At 33.0% G+C, this 18,834-nt stretch overlaps 2 protein-coding genes across 3 annotated transcripts; one reads left to right on the top strand and one right to left on the bottom strand.

The window, feature by feature from the left end:
* Positions 1 to 4,569: 4,569 nt before the first annotated feature.
* On the bottom strand, positions 4,570 to 6,653 carry LOC124530482 (probable cytochrome P450 313a4). Its single transcript, XM_047104665.1, has 5 exons — positions 6,644 to 6,653; positions 6,115 to 6,316; positions 5,679 to 5,830; positions 5,202 to 5,375; positions 4,570 to 4,598 (listed from the first exon to the last, which is right to left on the bottom strand). Exons 1-5 carry the CDS (start codon positions 6,651 to 6,653, stop codon positions 4,570 to 4,572), a joined length of 567 nt encoding a protein of 188 aa, XP_046960621.1.
* A 7,337-nt stretch (positions 6,654 to 13,990) lies between these two features.
* On the top strand, positions 13,991 to 17,525 carry LOC124530369 (juvenile hormone esterase-like). 2 transcript variants are annotated; one of them, XM_047104517.1, is made up of 5 exons: positions 13,991 to 14,082; positions 14,249 to 14,273; positions 14,614 to 14,745; positions 15,208 to 16,508; positions 16,829 to 17,525. In XM_047104517.1, the coding sequence occupies exons 2-5, from the start codon at positions 14,271 to 14,273 to the stop codon at positions 17,019 to 17,021; spliced, it is 1,629 nt and encodes a 542-aa protein (XP_046960473.1). In that variant the 5' UTR covers positions 13,991 to 14,082; positions 14,249 to 14,270; the 3' UTR covers positions 17,022 to 17,525. The 2 variants fall into 2 exon arrangements, with proteins under 2 accessions (XP_046960473.1, XP_046960472.1); XM_047104516.1 differs by having other exon boundaries at positions 14,027 to 14,273.
* Positions 17,526 to 18,834: the final 1,309 nt, after the last annotated feature.

Below are 18,834 nucleotides of genomic sequence, written 5' to 3'. Positions count from 1 at the left end.
TTTAAAAATGATTTTAAATCCTTATGTGTTAAAAATGTTGATGTGGCTAATATATTGTATGACGTCATAAGTACAAATTCGGATGATTATCCTACATATGCCGAATATGCTCGTCGATCTTTACTACGTTTGCGTATGGTAAAAGGTTTAAGCGAGGAACTTATTAGCGCAATTGTGATACGGGGAATTAATGAACCACATGTAAAAGCCTCAGCTAGCAATGGAAAACTTGTGCCCTGTGATTTAGTTAATTTCTTGTCAACTTTCGTTAAACCAGTATTAGTTAAAAATGAGAATTTCTTGTCAAACAACTCTTCAACGCGCAAACACATAATAAAATCACATTCAACTAAGCGTATGCCCCTTATTACATCATATAAGTGTTTTACATGTGGTCAAACGGGCCACAAACAAGCCGTTTGTCCGACGAATAAAAAGTCACCAATAAACAATAACGATGTAAAACCGAATACAAAAATAACTTGTGCATATTGTAAGAAACTCGGTCATCATATTAGTATTTGTTTTGCTAAGCAACGTTCCGATCAGAGAAAAGGTCACGTTAATTTTTGTTCTTTGCCTAAATTAAATAATTCTAGGGATGTAATGGTTGGAGTGGTTCAAGGTATACCTATTGATATCCTCATAGACAGCGGTGCTTTAGACGTGTCACTTATTTCGTCCTCCGTGGTTAGTCATTTAGCATGCGCTATGAAGCCGATTTATCGTGAATTGAAAGGTGTCGGACAAGGTATCACTAGAGTGTATTCTTATGTTACTCTCTTTATTGAATTTGAAGACATCACTCTTGAAGTTGATTTATTGGTTGTGCCAAGTGACAGTATGAACGCACCTATTATAATTGGTACCGATGTCCTCAACCGTGAAGGCGTAACATACGTGCGTACAAAATATTTTCAGCGCTTATCTTACAGTCCTGCCTCCACAAATGTTTCAAATGTAAAAGCGAATGAGCAATCTATTAAAACTCCGTTGGTTGGTAAAGATTATGAAAATCTTAATAAAATTTTAAAGGAATTTTCAAAATTTATGATTGTTGGAACTGCTACTTCTACTGTAACTACAGGTAGCATGCACATTCGCTTGAACAGTGATACGCCTGTATATTATAGACCTTATAAATTGTCAATTAATGAAAAACTCAAAGTCCGAGAAATAATACAAGACCTTTTATCAAAAGGTATAATTCGTGAATCCGAATCTGCGTATGCCAGCCCAATTCTTTTAATTAAGAAAAAAGACGGAACAGATCGAATGTGTGTAGACTTCCGCGCATTAAATAGGGTGACGATTAAGGATAGGTATCCTCTACCGTTAATCGAGGATCATATCGATCGTTTAGGTAAAGGACGTTATTTTACAACTTTAGATATGGCGTCTGGCTTTCACCAGATTCGTTTAGATGATGCGTCAATTCCGTTAACAGGTTTTGTCACGCCCGAGGGCCATTATGAGTACTTAAAAATGCCTTTCGGACTTGCTAATGCACCAGTAGTATTTCAGCGTATTATTAATAACACGCTGCGTTCATTTATTAACGATAATAAGGTGATGGTATATATCGACGATATTTTATTAGTAAGTGATACCATTGAAGAAGGGTTAAAGCTTTTGCACGACGTTTTGCGTACCTTAACTAATGCTGGGTTTTCTTTAAATTTATTAAAGTGTTCGTTTTTAAGCACTCAAATTGAATATTTAGGTCGTGTTATTTCGAATGGTGAAGTACGACCATCAAAGTCAAAAATAACTGCTTTAGTCAAATCTCCGGTGCCTGAAAATGTACGACAGGTTAGACAGTTTCTAGGATTAGCTGGATATTTTCGAAAATACATAGAAAACTACGCCCTTAAAACAGCGTGTATAGCTCGTTTAACAAAGAAAAATGTTGAATTTAAATGGGGTATAGAACAGGAACAAGTACGATCTAAATAGAATAATAAAATCTTATTAAATGTTTGACAAGTGAACCAGTGCTCACTATCTTTGACCCTAACCGAGTAACTGAAGTTCACACAGACGCTAGCAGTCTTGGATATGGTGCTGTTTTACTTCAGATTCGTGAAAATGGCAGCAAGTCCGTAGTCGCATATTATAGTCAGGTCACGCAGGGGGCAGAGATACGTTATCATTCCTATGAATTAGAAACCTTAGCGGTATTCAAAGCTCTTCGTCATTTTCGTCATTATCTCATAGGTATTGAATTTAAGGTTATTACTGACTGTAACGCTCTAAAAGCAACACAAAATAAAAAGGATCTCCTACCCCGCGTCGCAAGATGGTGGGTTTACTTACAGGATTTTTCTTTTACGATTGTTTATCGAAAAGGTGTTTTAATGCCTCATGCCGACTACTTGAGTCGCAATCCCATCCGTGTAGTAAATAGCATCGATAGGCCACGCAACTGGGCACGGATAGCGCAATCAGGTGATGAAGAGACGCAAAAACTTATGGAACAGTTAGGTGAAGGTCAGTTAGATGCTAGTCGATATCAAATAAAGAATGACATCCTTTATTACAAATATACGCCTGTGGGTAAACAACCGCGTTTATTGTGCTACATACCCAAAGGTTATCGATTAAGTTTGCTTAGAATTTTTCATGACGAAAATTGTCATGTAGGCGTTGAGAAAACGATTGGGTTAATTTTAAATCACTTCTGGTTCCCTGGTCTTTTCCCATTCGTAAAGAAATACATAAGTCATTGTCTAACTTGTATATCCCATAAGAGAATCCCGCGAGCACCATTACAACCTATCTCATCATGGCCTAAGCCGGATACTGTTTTCCACACGCTTCATGTAGATATTTTAGGGCCTTTGCCAGAATCAAATGGCTATAAACATGTAATGATAGTGATCGACGCTTTTTCTAAGTATTGTCTCATGTACGCTCTCTACAAACAAGATCTAGATGAACTAAAGCGTGTATTTAAAAATGTTATTTCGTTATTTGGTACGCCACGTCTTGTCGTCACTGATAGGGGTCGAATGTTTGAGTCCTCAGAGTTCATAAAGTGGATGAATAGTTCCGGGTGTAACGTACATCATATAACACCCGAGATGCACCACGCTAACGGTCAGGTGGAGCGATACGTGCGTACTGTACTTAATATGCTACGCATAGAGGTCAGTCATAAAAAGAATAAGTGGTCGGAAGAGTTATGGCGCCTGCAGTTGGTGCTCAACATTACTAAGCAAAAGACGACACAAATGTCTCCATTGAATCTTTTAATTGGTTCTGAAGGGACTACTCCTGTGATACAAGCTTTAGTTCGTGATGTGGCTACTGATTATTCGGGATTAAATCGCCAGTCTTTACGGGAGTTAGCTAGGCAAAGGACGGCCGAACGTCTCAAAGAAAATGAAAAGCAACAAAATGAATATGTCAATAAGGGACGTGAATCACCTCGCGCATTTCAAGTTAATGATTTCGTATTTGTCATTAAGTACTCTCAATCTAAAGGAAAATTAGATCCCGGAATGCGTGGTCCTTACAAGGTGACAAGGGTACTTGAAAATGGACGATATGAGTTAAGACTTGTGGCTGGAGACTATGGCAAGCTGACTTATGCTGCTGCTCAGTATATGGTGCCTTGGAGAGGAGAATGGACACCTGATGAGTGTGCCGCTTTCTTTGATAGTAAGTTATTCCTTCTTTTTGATACTAGACCTTGCTTTTGTATGTCTAGTCTTATGTAAATACCTACTAGACCTTGCTGTGTTGTCTAGTCTTATGTGAATAATTACTAGACCTTGCTTTTGTATGTCTAGTCTTATGTGAATACCTACTAGACCTTACTGTGTTATGTCTAGTCTTATGTAAATACCTACTAGACCTTGCTGTGTTATGTCTAGTCTTATGTGAATAACTACTAGACCTTGCTGTGTTATGTCTAGTCTTATGTAAATACCTACTAGACCTTGCTGTGTTATGTCTAGTCTTATGTGAATAACTACTAGACCTTGCTGTGTTATGTCTAGTCTTATGTGAATACCTACTAGACCTTACTGTGTTATGTCTAGTCTTATGTAAATACCTACTAGACCTTGCTGTGTTATGTCTAGTCTTATGTGAATACCTACTAGACCTTGCTGTGTTATGTCTAGTCTTATTTGAATACCTACTAGACCTTGCTTTTGTATGTCTAGTCTTATGTGAATACCTACTAGACCTGGCTGTGTTATGTCTAGTCTTATGTGAATACCTACTAGACCTTGCTGTGTTACGTCTAGTCTTATGTGAATACTTACTGGACCCTACTTTTGTATGTCTAGTCATATATGAATGCTAGAACTTCAAGTTGCTATGTCTAGACTGGCTTAAATGTCTACTAGACCTTATTGACATTTACATGCTCTAAATTATTAGATCTACACCTGTGAAATGTATTAACATTTCACAGGTGTAGAACAAACAGATGAACTGACCCCTTCGAGCAAAAATGATGGAGTTAATAAAGAAGATGGACTTCAGACTGGCGAGGACGCCAGGACGTCAGGAGAGGCCGTATAAGGAGAATTAGTGTGACTTTCCGAACGTCACGCGTCAAGCTGACGGATGTCTTTTTGGCGGGACTGGCGAGAGGTGGCGCGAAATACGGTCAGGCGTATCATTGTTTTACTGTTTTGTAATATTATTAGAAAACCAGAAATTGATTGAAGTATTTTGTTGTTAATTATTATTGTTTTATATCCTTGCAATAAATTTGTTATAAAAGTAATTTTGTTTTGTTAATAATATATTATTTAATTATGTAATCTTGAATCAGCTTGTACTATACTTAATAATATAATAGGTTTAATACTTTGCGGCTATAATAATATTTACTTGTTTTAATTAAAATAAGCTTGATAGCCATCTTTTAAATTAGGAGGAAACAATATTTGACAGCCAGTCGCTCTAATGAGTCATGGTATGGTGTATGGTTGGCGGGAATGTTATATGGTACAATTATTGTAAAGTAGTCAAATGCAAACGCTGCCACATCAGCATGGCAGCTTTTGCATTTGACTACTTCCTTTCAAATCACCTTTATTCCTCATATTTCTTAAATATTGAAATTATATTATATGTAATAAGAGAATAAACAAATGGCTAATACTGATACAGTCGGAGATGTGCCTCTATACTACAAGCTTATGTATTAATTAATTTAAAAAAAAAACAAGTTTTCTTACCAATACAATTCCGTAGGCCATAACTGAATGGCACGAAAGCCTTTGGTATTTGTTTAGACATAAAACGATCAGGGTTAAAAACATTTACATCTTCGCCCCAATGCTGAGGATTGCGGTGTATGCCCCAGATATTGATAATTACATCAGTACCTTCAGGTATAGTTATACCAGAAGCTAGGAATAAATAAAATAATTATTATTTTAAAATTGGGTAAATAAGACGTCGTTTAAAAGTACAAATTTATCCTTTTAAAATGTTAGGCAGTATTAATATCACAAATTATAATAATTTTAAAACAAAACAAAATAAATATCTAATTGGTATGCAACTTTTTTTTGTATATAGATTTAGCAAAATAACATAATACTCTGTAAAAAAATGGATAGCATTCTTTCATACAACTTTGTGACTACTAATAATAGTCAGTTTTACATTTCTATAAAATATTTTGTGTTGAATGATAAACGGATACTTACGAAGTTTCAGATCCTCTTTGCAATATCGGTTAATAAAAGGAGTTGGTGGATAAAGTCTTAATGATTCATTAATAACAGCTTTCGTATACTTTAATTTAAGCAAATCCCCCAACTGTAGAGGTTTGTTTGAATCACCAATTACATCTATTATTCTGAAATTTATTCATTCAATATAAATGAGAAATTGATGAAAATGACTAAGGTGTCAGGATCTATTTTAAGTCTGCGTACAAAAAATAAATTGAACTATGCATCAATAAATTGAGATTTTAAATTATAACGTAATATCGTACTATTCGGAAAATTATTTAGGTTTTTTCCAACAAAAAACTTAATTGTATTTTCCACATCCAACTTTCTACTTCAGCCACGACAATCAGAAAAGATTGACTCGACAATCCGAAAATGAATTCCATTATTAGAAAATACGTCTTACTCTTTGTAAACTCTTTCTTGTACATCAGTATGTTGGGACAACAATAAAATCGTAGTGCAAATTCCAACAGCTGTGGTATCACTACCGGCTACAAGCAGTACTACTGATTCATCCCGTAATTCTTCCAATGAATACGCATCGTCCTTAGAGTTCTCGATCAGTAACTCTATGAATGTCTTAAAATTAAGCTTGGTGTTATGATCTGTTGACAAAAAAAATATTAATTGTTTGATATTAATCTTTAATGTATCACCAAATATTTTGCTTATGATCTTACGGTTATCAGTCTCTGCTTCATTTCTACACTCTTCTCTAATTAGCTCTTTCTTTTTGAAAATAAGCTGAAAACATTTTATGTTTGGAATATACATATTGGTAAACAAAATTATTACGGTCCTTATTTGAGTAATGGCCTTAACAGAAGCTTACTGATATATGCAAAATTCAAACAGCTTTGGGTTGGCAGAACGTGTGAAGATATGACACCGAGGCAATTAAGAAATCAGAGAAAGGAACGGAAAAATAATACCAAGCGCCATTATGAAAAGAAGAAGAAAAACGAGTAAAACATTAAGCAACACTATCTACACACTGGAATAATATAGTTTCTGTAGTAGGTTCGTCCCAGAATCTTTTTTCTAATATCATCATCATTTTTTACTTAAATTACGATATCGCCACAAGAAAAAATTGTACTCAAAGAACAGAAGAAATATGAATATTAAAATGGTGTATATATAAAGGAACACTAACGTCGTCGATGAAACTGTAAATAGTTTTCTTCAATTGCTCTTGCCTCGTGAACACTGGAGTCAATTTGTAAATAGCATCACTATAAAACCAAGGCTGAAATAGGCGAGAAATGCCATTTCTAATAAATTCCTCAAAAGCTTTGAAGAATGGATGATCCGGCTGCCGCTGCAAGTCCACGTTTATTCCGAACACTGTCTCTAATGAAAAACATAAAGTCAGAATTAGAAAAAATATATATTTTACCTTAGACAATTTCATTAATAAAATGAAGAAAATAATTTTAAGACAAGAGTATAAGTTTGCCGAACATATATTAAGAATTAGATTGATTACGTTACATAACGATCGCAAGGACTTTGAAAACGTATCTTAAAATTTTATACCACAAACAGAATCCAACGAATAACTTGCAACGTCATTCCAACATGAAAAGTTCCCTTTTCCAACATTAGACTTAAATTTTTCGAGCAAAGTCTTGTTCTGTGTTTCAAAAATAGATATAAACTTATTGACATGTTTTGGTGCGAATGATGGTATAAGGGTTTTGCGCTTTCGACGCCATATCTCAACTGCAACAAAGTTTGTTCAATATTAATTGTATTTAGATTAATGGCGTTTATATGTATTAAATATCTGTTATCTGACGGTCATAAAGTTGTAAAGAAAAGCTGCTCCAAAAGGGGCTTTTAAGGAATTAGTTAATGAAATGTATGAGTTAAGTATTATAGTTTACATATTATAAATTAAATAAAAATGACAAAATATTGGAACTCCCAGGAGTTCCTCTCCTTATGACCTAAAACACAAAATTAATTATTAAAGTACAAGATTCTGCGTTTAATCTATAATAATTCGTTCACTAAGAAAGACTTAACATAGGATATCAATAATAGGTATACCTGGTGCAAATATTGATCCTTCACCGGTGATAATTTTCGCAAATTTATAAATAAGATTTTTATGTAATGTTGTTTTGAATACCACGTTTGCTTGGTCGGCACTTGATATTACTGAAAAAGTAAAGAATTTATATTATATATTTAAATAAAAACTCAATAGGTTTATATTTTGCTCTGCCCTGTCCTGCAATAGCTGGGCACTACGTATCACGTTTTACTACATTCAAAGAGGAAAGAGAGAGGAGGAAGAGCGATATAGAAGAAGAAATATAAAGTCAAAGTCTTTCATTATTTTTTTTAAAACAAATAAGGATGCACATTGCATACGTATACACGCAGGGTAACGTGTTACGATTATAAGTGAACCGTGTTCTGCAGAATACTACCCAGTCCCAGATTAGGAAATTATAAAATTTGTTCAGATTTAAAAGGAAACTGTTTCTATAACAAAAGTAACCCTGACAAATTACTTTTATTATTTGAATAGCGATAATTTTTTGCTAAAAATTTTAAAGATACCTTTTTACATAATAAATTTAATTTGCTCATTTGAATTTATAACAAAAACCTACATAAGCACTTCTGTGGATTGGTTAATTTTAGTAAAACTGTCTAGTTATAAAATTATTGTGTTACTTACTAACAATAAACATGGGTCCAAGCCACATAGATATAGCATTATGCTTTCTCTTATAGCATTGTAACGTTGCTTTTATTGAAGTGGTCATTCGATCTGTAACATATAGGTACAAAGATAAAAGGTACATGTTATGTTTTCTTTTTTTTTTATTACTATTTCTAGATTTCCTGTTCTAAAAAAAAAACAGTATTTTGTTCATTTTTAGAGGGATATTTATCCCTCCTCATAATATTAACAAGTTGTTTTCAAAAATTCTTATACTTAAATACCATTTAAAATCGTTCTTCCACGATTATTTTTACTTAACTTTAATAAAATTAGTTTCTTACAAACTACCACCCCCTGTTTGAAATGCCCAAAAGGGGTGTGTTTTCGAAAGACTTTATCAGTACAAATCTACTCACTAATTACAGAGTACACATTTTAAATATCGAGTCTCTTACTCGTATTTCAAAAACAGAACTTTCATACAAACTTCCCAAACTTGTTTTACCCCTCAGGGTAGAGTTTCTTAATTCGTAGCGGTTGTCTACACAATATACGCAACCTGCCTGCCACAAGTTTAAAGGCATGATAGTTGCTCAGATTTCGTGATTAATCAGTGAGTGAGAATCGCTTTTATAGATATGAGTAGATTAAATAAAAGAAACGTGAATTTTTTTTAAAATACTTATTGTGTACTCTACTCTGAAATCTAAATCCACTTATAGTTCTTATTGATTTCTTAGCCTACTTTTTATTCATGTTTTTTTTTTTAAATGCGGTAATTTATTATTTTTTATCATAATTTTGACGTTTTACTCTTTCTGGAAGTACAACAGAATTATGATGATTGGTAAGTTAGTGAGTATTGGGTTATATTATAAAAACATTACCTAGATACTTCGACTGCCGATAGTTAATTGTTTGTAGATATTAAATAAAATTTGAGAAAATAACCAATCAGTGTTTCATATTAATTAAAAAACAATCAGGCAAAATAAAAAGGGCACAAGTGTTTAAATTGCCCTGATCGCAAATACCAATATCATTATTTTTACTTATGTTTTTCAATAAAAATGAAACCCAAAAATTATATTAAATTGTACACCTTTAATAATAGAATAATCGTGATTAAATACCATTTAATAACAAAGTGGCAAATCCCGGCAAATGTTTAATATCAGAAGTTATTAAAAAAACCTACCTTCATTATTTCCTGCGAAAGCCAATACATTTCCAATAATAGGTAAAAACATGAAATCATTTCCAAGCTGCTTGTGTAATTTCACGAATTTATTCTGTTTCCAGCGATCAATCATCAGCAAGATAACGACCACCACAATTAATAATTCAGTTAACATTTTTACACACTCCGAATTGGTATACAAAAAAAAAACATTAATATATTATTTAAAACTTTGTGCAGCTTAGTATTTATCAGATACCTTTATTTAAATGATTTGATTTGAGACGAGGAGACCTATTTATAATATTTAGTTTTTTGCTATAGGTTGGAATATTAAAATTCCAAATTTTATATTCCGGTTCTTTGGAATGAACTTCATAGCATAATATTATTATATATTAACATACGGAATCAACGAACTTGTTGACCTGTGTTTGTTTTCTTTAAATGGAACGAATGAATAGAGTGTGGGGATATATCCCCGGTATTTGATAGTCGCCGGTGCCCAGCATGCCCTTGCCCACACGGAATACCTATTAACTCAGTCAGGGTCTTATAAGCCGTGTCTTCTGGTGCTCCATATTTGTGGCAGGAGGATTATCTCTATCTATTATCTATGTGTAGGTCAAAGCATCCATGTCTGATAAGTAGCTCATCTTGAAAATAAGCGTTCTGTTGTTGTTATTTATTTTTAATAAAATCTTTAATAACGTCATCATATGATTCCATAATCTAGTTATCATACGTTTAATTCATATTTTAAATTTGATATTCAGTTATGGATACCTTAGCTAAGGACCCAGTGAATCTCCTAGCTGAATGTCTACATTTCGATTAATTGTACTGTCGCCAAAAAACTAATAATTACCAACCGAATCAAAGCGGTCCCGAATGACTTCCTTATTTTTATGTTGCGTGTGATTTTCAACTAAAAGTTTTGGAAAAAGAATGAAATAATCCTACCAGATACCATAACATTGCATAGACTAGTTATCAGGGTCGTATTTATTTAGGGGAGGGCAGCCGGGGCATCTGCCCTGGGGCCTCCACATTAGTGGGGGCCACAGTTTTCAGCAAGTTAACAAATACCGAGATATAGTCAAATTATAATAATGTTATTATTTAATATTTTAAAAGTTACCGATACAAGTAAATAAATCATAGCTTACTGATTGAAATAAAAAAAGTAATTAATTCATGATAATATAATTATTAGGTCGTTCACGCTTCTGTTTGTCTAGGGCCCCCACTGCTTTGTGGCCCGGGGGCCTCCAGACCTTTAAATCCGACTCTGCTAGTTATATCACCCAAAAGAGCTCTGCCGTCGTCATCGGCTGAAGCACTTACAAGATCTTTATGATGTTATAGTGTAATACCATCGATGCCACAAGTAAAACCGGCTAGGGAATTAAATAATAAATTGGATTAGGTTTAGTCGGCCCGTGTCTGAAACGCTGTTTAACAAGCTTATTTTTGACTTCTTTTTTTCTACTTGTGTCTGAAGTCTGTTCCGATTTTCGTGGGCGTGTTGTCGAGAAATATTAGCATGGTCGTTATTATGTGTCTAAGGTATGTTCGATTATCTATTTTAACAAATCTCAGAAGAGTTTAACCATGGAAGTCCGATAAGAAACCAAACAAAATTTTTCACTACAAATTATAGTCATAGACCTATATTTAAAATGTATCACCTCTCAGTACTTACTTATCAAATAATTATCAAGTACATTTTTATACATACTTTATTTAGACTTAATTTTTGCATATTTTTTTTTTTTGTGAAATGCACAATTTTATATCTTTTCTTTATTGGGTAATTCATTTAAAATTAAGTGAAGTAATGAAATAATTATTTATTATAGCAGCAAGTTTCAGCAGGCACGGCGCAGGGCTCAGTACTAGGACCGCTACACTACATTTCGTGTGTAAGCGACGTAAACAGTTTGGTTAAAAACTGTGATATTTTCCATTATGCTGATGACACATGTCTTATAGCAGCGGACACTGACATACGTACAGCACTCACAAAGTTACAAACAGATTTTACTTTACTAACAAAATGGTCTCAAGACGCAGGCCTTGTATTAAACGTTAGTAACTAATGTATATCAGCTCCAGCCAAAACAGAAGCACTGTATCTCCAAAACTAATTGCTCATAGCCATACATGTTTGCATTTAAAAAAACTAAAGACGTTATGTAGCTGTAATTCAGTCGAATTAGTTAATAAATATAAATATCTTGGTCTTATAATTGATGATCGCTTTAAGTGGACAGAACACATAAACAACGTTTGTGATAAACTACGTACAATCATCATCATCATCATCCTCCTGCCCTTTTCCCAATTTTATTTGGGGTCTATTTATTTATTTTTATTTTATTTTATTTTTATTATAATTGGGAAACATACAGTATACACCACATACATTATAAAGCAATTAATTCGTTCACACACCAATCAAGTTTCCACTTAAAACTAATTCATGCATTAAATAAGCAATTTAGTAAATTATAAATATTAACTATACATACACTGAAAACTAGTGAAATATATATATATATTATTTTAAAAAAAATTAATAAAAAACCAATGACTAAATTGACAAATGCTCACTAACTCTTTTTTTAAATGTATTGAGATCGGGTTTGGGGGTTCCACAGACCCCCCCCCCCCCCGGGAATTTTTTCGCTAAGTCAAGTAAAGTCGCGGTTATCGTACTATGAAAAAAACGTTTTGCGCTAATTAAACAACAAAAAGTCAAGTATTTATTGGATTCTTCTTTAGTCTAGATACGACATTAAATCTAAACAAAATGAATTATTTTAGACACCGACTAGACATAATAATAAACATACATTTTACATTTTATTAAGATACTATTTTTTTATGTCATAATGTCATGTTAGTAGTTTTGGGTACAAAAGAGGATAAACCTTTTACAGAGTGCCTTTACATTTTGAAATGTGTAAGACTTATTGTAAAATTTCTGATACATTCTGTATATATTTTATGGAAGACCGCTTTGGTGCATCCGCTCCTTAAATGGGGTAATCACTCAGACCCCTCCAATTATAGGCTTATAGCCATCACCTTCTTGGCCAAGTGGCGTCAATTATAAAATGCCAGCTTTTGCTGCCATTGGGGTCGTTCAGGCGGTTTCTATCTTCTAGTTTACCTTTATCACAGATGGGCGAAATTGAGAGCAAGAGGGAGGCATTGGCAGCCAGTTTCGACATAGCAAAGGCCTTCGATTGCGTATGGCACAAAGAACATATTTCGAAGCTCTTTTCCTATTCCCGGGAAATTGTGCAATTGGATCACCAGCTTTTTGGTAGATCGGAGCATTAAAGTCGTCATCTATGGTGCATGCTCTGATATAAAATTAGTCAATGCTGGTGTTCCACAAGCCTGCGTTCTATCACCCAATCTGTTTTTTCTGCATATCGATGACTTGTTACAAATCTCTAACATTCACTGCTATGCAGACGAGAAAACCGTAGATACCTCATACACCGGACGGGCTAATATTTCTCCGGAAAACCGGAGCAAATTGTGTTTGAAATCGTGTCTTCCTTAAACAAAGCCTCCAAAATAAGGCAAATTTGCGCGTTAACCGCTAAAAAATTACGTTTTGTCGTATCGACAAGAAGACCACGATTTCAGAACATTCCGATAACCGCCACAGCTAGTAGCGGAATACTTGATGTAGGTATTTCGAGCCTCGTTCAGTTCCGCAGTCAATTGAAACGCAAAGTCAAATTGGCATAAAAAATCTCGATGTGTTCAGCAAGGCAAGACAGTATTTCACGTCGGCCCATCGCCTAAGATATACAAGGCGCAAAGTCTGCCAACATGGAATACTGCTCTCATTCTTGTATGGGTGTTCCTAAGTACCACCTCTTTCCATTTGAGCGTGTCCAACGCAGAGATGCTTGAATTATCGGAGATCAAGCCCTTTCCGACCTGCTTGATCTTTTCGTTTTGCGTAGAGATGTTGGATCACTCTGCACCATCAAGATCTTTTGTACCTCGCACAACCATTCTGTGGAACCAGCTTTCGCCGTCGGTTTTTCCGAACAAATACGACTTTGGACCTTAAAAAAAGAGCGTACTCCTCCCTTAAAAGCCGGCGACGCACCTGCAAGCCCCCAAAGGTGTTGAAGATGTTTATGAGCGGTGATAATCACTCTCCATCAGATGAGCCTCCTGCTCGTTTGTTTTTTATAAACTAAAAAAGTCGTCAGTTGTCATTTAAATAAATAATATAAAATTTTGATATATAAAAAAAAAGATTTATGCTCATTTTAAAATAAACCTGGTACTTTTTTTGGTTTATTTCTGGAGCTCGAGCTGGAGCTGCGTGGTGTGATACCTTTTTGTCACAAATAGTCAACAAAGTAAAAAAAATAAAAACAAAAATGATTGCGACATTGACAAGTGACAACTGACTTTTATGGTTTATTTTATTTGAAATTGTAGTTGGCACAGTATCATACAATTATAAGGTATGAATTAATTTTAATGCCTCGTAATATCGTAAATCGTACTCAATATTAATTATATTTAAACTTGGTAATCCATTTCATTTTATGAGTGGTATATTTTCTAAGTATAACACAGGATGAATTTATTTATAAACAGAAACTTTCCAAATTTATTTTTTAATTTTAGGTTTTTTGGTACTTCGAGTGCAATGGTAAGTTAATTTCCCTATTTTTTTTACATACTCCTGATTTTGCCTTGCATATAAGAGAAGCAACCTGTAACAATATGTAATGTTATTATTTAGATATAAACAATACTTGATCCACACTTAATATTTTTATATTTTGAGCCAGTCAAGGCAAAGAAAATGAAATTAATATATGATGGTTTCATTTGCATGGCCTTTAATTAAAAAATAATATGTTTTGGAGTTATAAATTCTTATGGGAGGGTAAACCTCATTTTAACTGTAATTTCATATATTTTTACTACTTACTACTACTATTATATGTTATAAACCTTCATGATGTTCATTATTGATTTGTTTTAAGAATAATCCCATAGTGACAGTAAAAGAAGGAAAATTACAAGGTGCTACTCAAAAATTGCCTGATGGGACAAAATACTACAGCTTCAAAGGAATACCATATGCCGAACCTCCTATAGGGAAACTAAGGTTCACGGTGAGTTTAATATCAGGATAACACACTCATGTTGGCTTGCAGCATATAAATACTATATAATAATAATTCCATACTAAAATTATTGCCTATTCCAATGAGGAATTAATACAAATATACAATTTTGTCAATTAATTGATTCAATACCTTGAATAATCTATGATATTCATTACGGATCCATGAAAGGACATGCTTTGGAATGTCAGTATATGTCGTATAATGTTGAATATAGTATATAATATTTATTATAATTTACTGATATGAAAATATTTTGTGAGTTTTTGTTAATTTCAGTTTATGCTGCTTGTACAATATGATCTTATTTAATTGTTGTTTGATTTATTATTAGTAAACTTAAAATTGATAAATAATAACTTTATGTTCAATTAAATAAATCTTACTAGTAAACATCTAAACTGTGGAATAATATACTTCTTTAATCTCCTAACTTTATCAAATTTTTAGGCACCTAAGCCCTTGGCACCATGGAATGGGATATTAAAAGCAATAGACCATGGCCCAGTATGTCCCCAAACTGATCTTCTATCTCGGAATATTTTAGAAGGCAGTGAAAATTGCCTCTTTCTGAATATCTACACACAATCACTACAATCAGATTCTAAGCTACCAGTTATGATTTTTATTCATGGAGGAGGTTTTCAAGCTGGGTCTGGAAATTCTGACATGCTCGGTCCAGAGTTTTTAATTCAACACAATGTTATTTTAGTGACTATTAATTATAGGTTAGAGGCTTTTGGTTTTCTTTGTCTTGATATCCCAGAAGTACCTGGTAATGCTGGCTTAAAAGATCAGATTGCAGCATTTCATTGGGTTAAAAATAACATCACCCAATTTGGGGGAGATCCAGAAAACATCACTATTTTTGGAGAGAGTGCTGGTGGTGCATCAGTCACATACCACATGATATCTCCTACAGCCAAAGGATTATTTCAGAAAGCAATAGCACAAAGTGGAACATTCTTAGCAGATTGGGCATTTCAAGATAATGCTAGAGAGAATGCTTTTAAACTCGGAAAATATTTAGGCAACAACACCAATGATCCTTATGAACTGCTGGAGTTCTTACAAAGTATACCAAGTAATAAATTAGCAGGTATAACATATAATATTATGACGCGAGAGGAAAAGGTGAGAGGAATGCCAATGATTTTTACTCCTGTGGTGGAAAAAGAATTTTCTGGTTGTGAAGCATTCCTTAATAGAAATCCTATTGATATGCTAATGTCAGGCAAAATACAAAAAATTCCATTTTTAACTGGTTATACAACTGGAGAAGGCTTGATATCAGTGCCAAATGAATTGAAAAAATTGGATATTAAAAATAAGTTCCCATCCTATTTTTTGCCAAAACAAATAAGTATGGCAATATCAGAGGAGAAGGCTAAAGAATTGGGTGATCGCATAAAGCATTTCTATTTTGAAAACAGAGATATCACACGAAATGACACTGAACAATTAGCGATCATTGGAGGACTACAATTAATTGTATATGACATTTATAGATTTCTTCATTTCTATGCTAATGTATGTGAGACAGTTTACATGTATAGATTTAACTTGGTGTCAGATTTGAATTTGATAAAGATAATGTTAGGATTGGCAGCTTATGACGGTGCATGTCATGCAGATGACTTATTCTACATCTTTAATAATATGAACAGTAGAGAACAATGTCAAGAGGAGAAGAAATTAAGAGACCAAGTATATATGGTCACAAAATTTTGGGCCGATTTTGCTAAAACTGGGTAATTTTTTTTTCTAATGTAACTAAAGTCATATGTAACACTGCCTAATAATTTGTATATACAACTTTTGATCTAATTCTTAATGATGACATATGCGCCATTGGATTCGAAAGGTTGATTTTGTACCATTTTGTGTTTTATAGAAGAGTGTTTGTAAGTTAGTGTGACAATAGCTAAGTGACAGGATACTAAATGATAACTGTAACTATGTACCATTTTGAATTAATTAAAGTCGATGAATATTTATCAGTATCGTCAAATTAGATAATGTAACAAACAAGTCAAAACATACCTATTATAATAACCGCTTTTTTTTTCAGAAACCCGACTCCGGATAATACATTTAATTTTAAATGGAAACCATACAGTCCATACACAAAATCGAGCAGAGAGTATTTGCGTATAGATGAAACATTGTCCATGGGAACAAATGATGATAAAATTCATATAGATTTTTGGAATAAACTGTTTATTGATGCTGGACTGCCCGGTATTAGTAAAAGTAGTTTGTAACATATGACAAGCAATTATACTATAATATGAATTATGATGACCATTCGTAATATTAAGAGTACTGCATACCTTTTTAAAGGTTAAATATTATTATTAATAATGTGTGCGATTGAATAAATATCAAATATATTGGTGAAAGGTTAATAGAGATAATTATTTGTAAAGGCATTTACATTATTATTTACATACTTTTGTAAGTATATTTTTAAATATAAAATAGGTAATTCGATCAAATATCCACCTCCTACTAAGCGATCACTATCACCCGTAGATGTTTGCGCCGTAAGAAATATTACCCATTCTCATCGCCATGAGAATATGGTTTAATTTCTTGTGTTTATAGTTACACGTGTTTACTACAGGCACATAATAATTCTAAGTATTTCTTTTTCGCGGTAGAAAAAAGTAAGGATTAGTGGTACCTACCCAGGCGGGTTTGCAACACTAAATAGCAATAAAATTGAATTCTAACTTTGACTGAATACAGGGAAACAACTGTGTGCCTAAAAAATTACCTTATGCATTTAAAAATAATGAGTAAGTACTTATTATTTTCACTTTTTTATTTTTCATTTGATAAATATATTTAAATAATACCTACTTACAGACTTTATTTACAACATTTTATGTTGTTTGCTTATTTGATACAAATTTGTCTCTAATATTTTTTTTACTCTATACAACTTTTGTAGGTAAAGGCCTTTGATTATTTATATGTCTAGAATCTAGATAAACTGTCACTGCTGTGCACATGTAATAAAATAACGGGCAACCGTTGGCCAGTAATTACACGCACACTAGTAAAGTAGTATGAGTTTGAGTTGAGGTATGATGTGTGTAGCATAAGCATAGCTGTCACACACACCAAGATAGTAGGTAAAGTTTGATCATTGGTTTTAATTATTTTGTAGCGCGACGTCGCTATCTAGATAATTTATAAATAATCTAAAGTAAAGCCGTTAATGACTAAATTTCTTACAACAAAATAAATTATTATTGACAGAAATATATTAGGCTAAGATAAGGTGATCATAATCTGTGATTGTAATGTAGAATATTTTATACTTCATTCCATTTATATTTTTTATAACTATATTTATTAATGTTTGATAAAATTTAATGTATAATAAATAATTGGGCTGCAATTTTATTTAAATGTTTTTATCACTCGTCCTTTTCGAATGAATAAAATAAATTTTAATTGATAAAACTGTAAAACAAAAAAATCTATGCTCATAAATCTGGAAACGTTTTCTTTTTGCCTTATTGAAAAATGCTACCAGTAGATACAACGTTTTCCAGTAAAGGTTTAATATAGGAACACGACAACGTCTGCCGACTGTTAGGTTGTGAATAAAATAGAACAATGAAAGATTTTGTTTGCAATATTGATTAGTGTAATTTCAGTAGTTGGGGATGGCCAAAATAATTTTATCGTTTTAAAATGATGCTCCAATCTCTCTATCTTTTGTTAGAATGCCACGCTATCGTCGAATTGTTTTCTAATTACAGCTCAATAATATTTAAAATAAGGAATAGTATTACATGCCAGTATTAAATACTAAGCCATATAAAATAATATTAATTACAGTTTTACAAATTATTGGTCAATTAATTACAATAATAATTGTATATAATAAAGTAAATTCAATAGACCATGCTATATTCATAATATGCAATAATAATGTGATATAATTTATGATTTAGAATCAAACAACAGCGTAACATACACGGAGATAGTTCAAAAGACAAATGGCGACACATTGTACTTTGAATACACATCAAAAGTATGCGTGATAAGTATTTAAATTAG

Source organism: Vanessa cardui, chromosome 6, assembly GCF_905220365.1.
Source record: "Vanessa cardui chromosome 6, ilVanCard2.1, whole genome shotgun sequence".
In the NCBI taxonomy this organism is placed as follows: Eukaryota; Metazoa; Arthropoda; class Insecta; order Lepidoptera; family Nymphalidae; genus Vanessa; species Vanessa cardui.
This window is presented reverse-complemented; position numbering and strand designations above follow the sequence as displayed.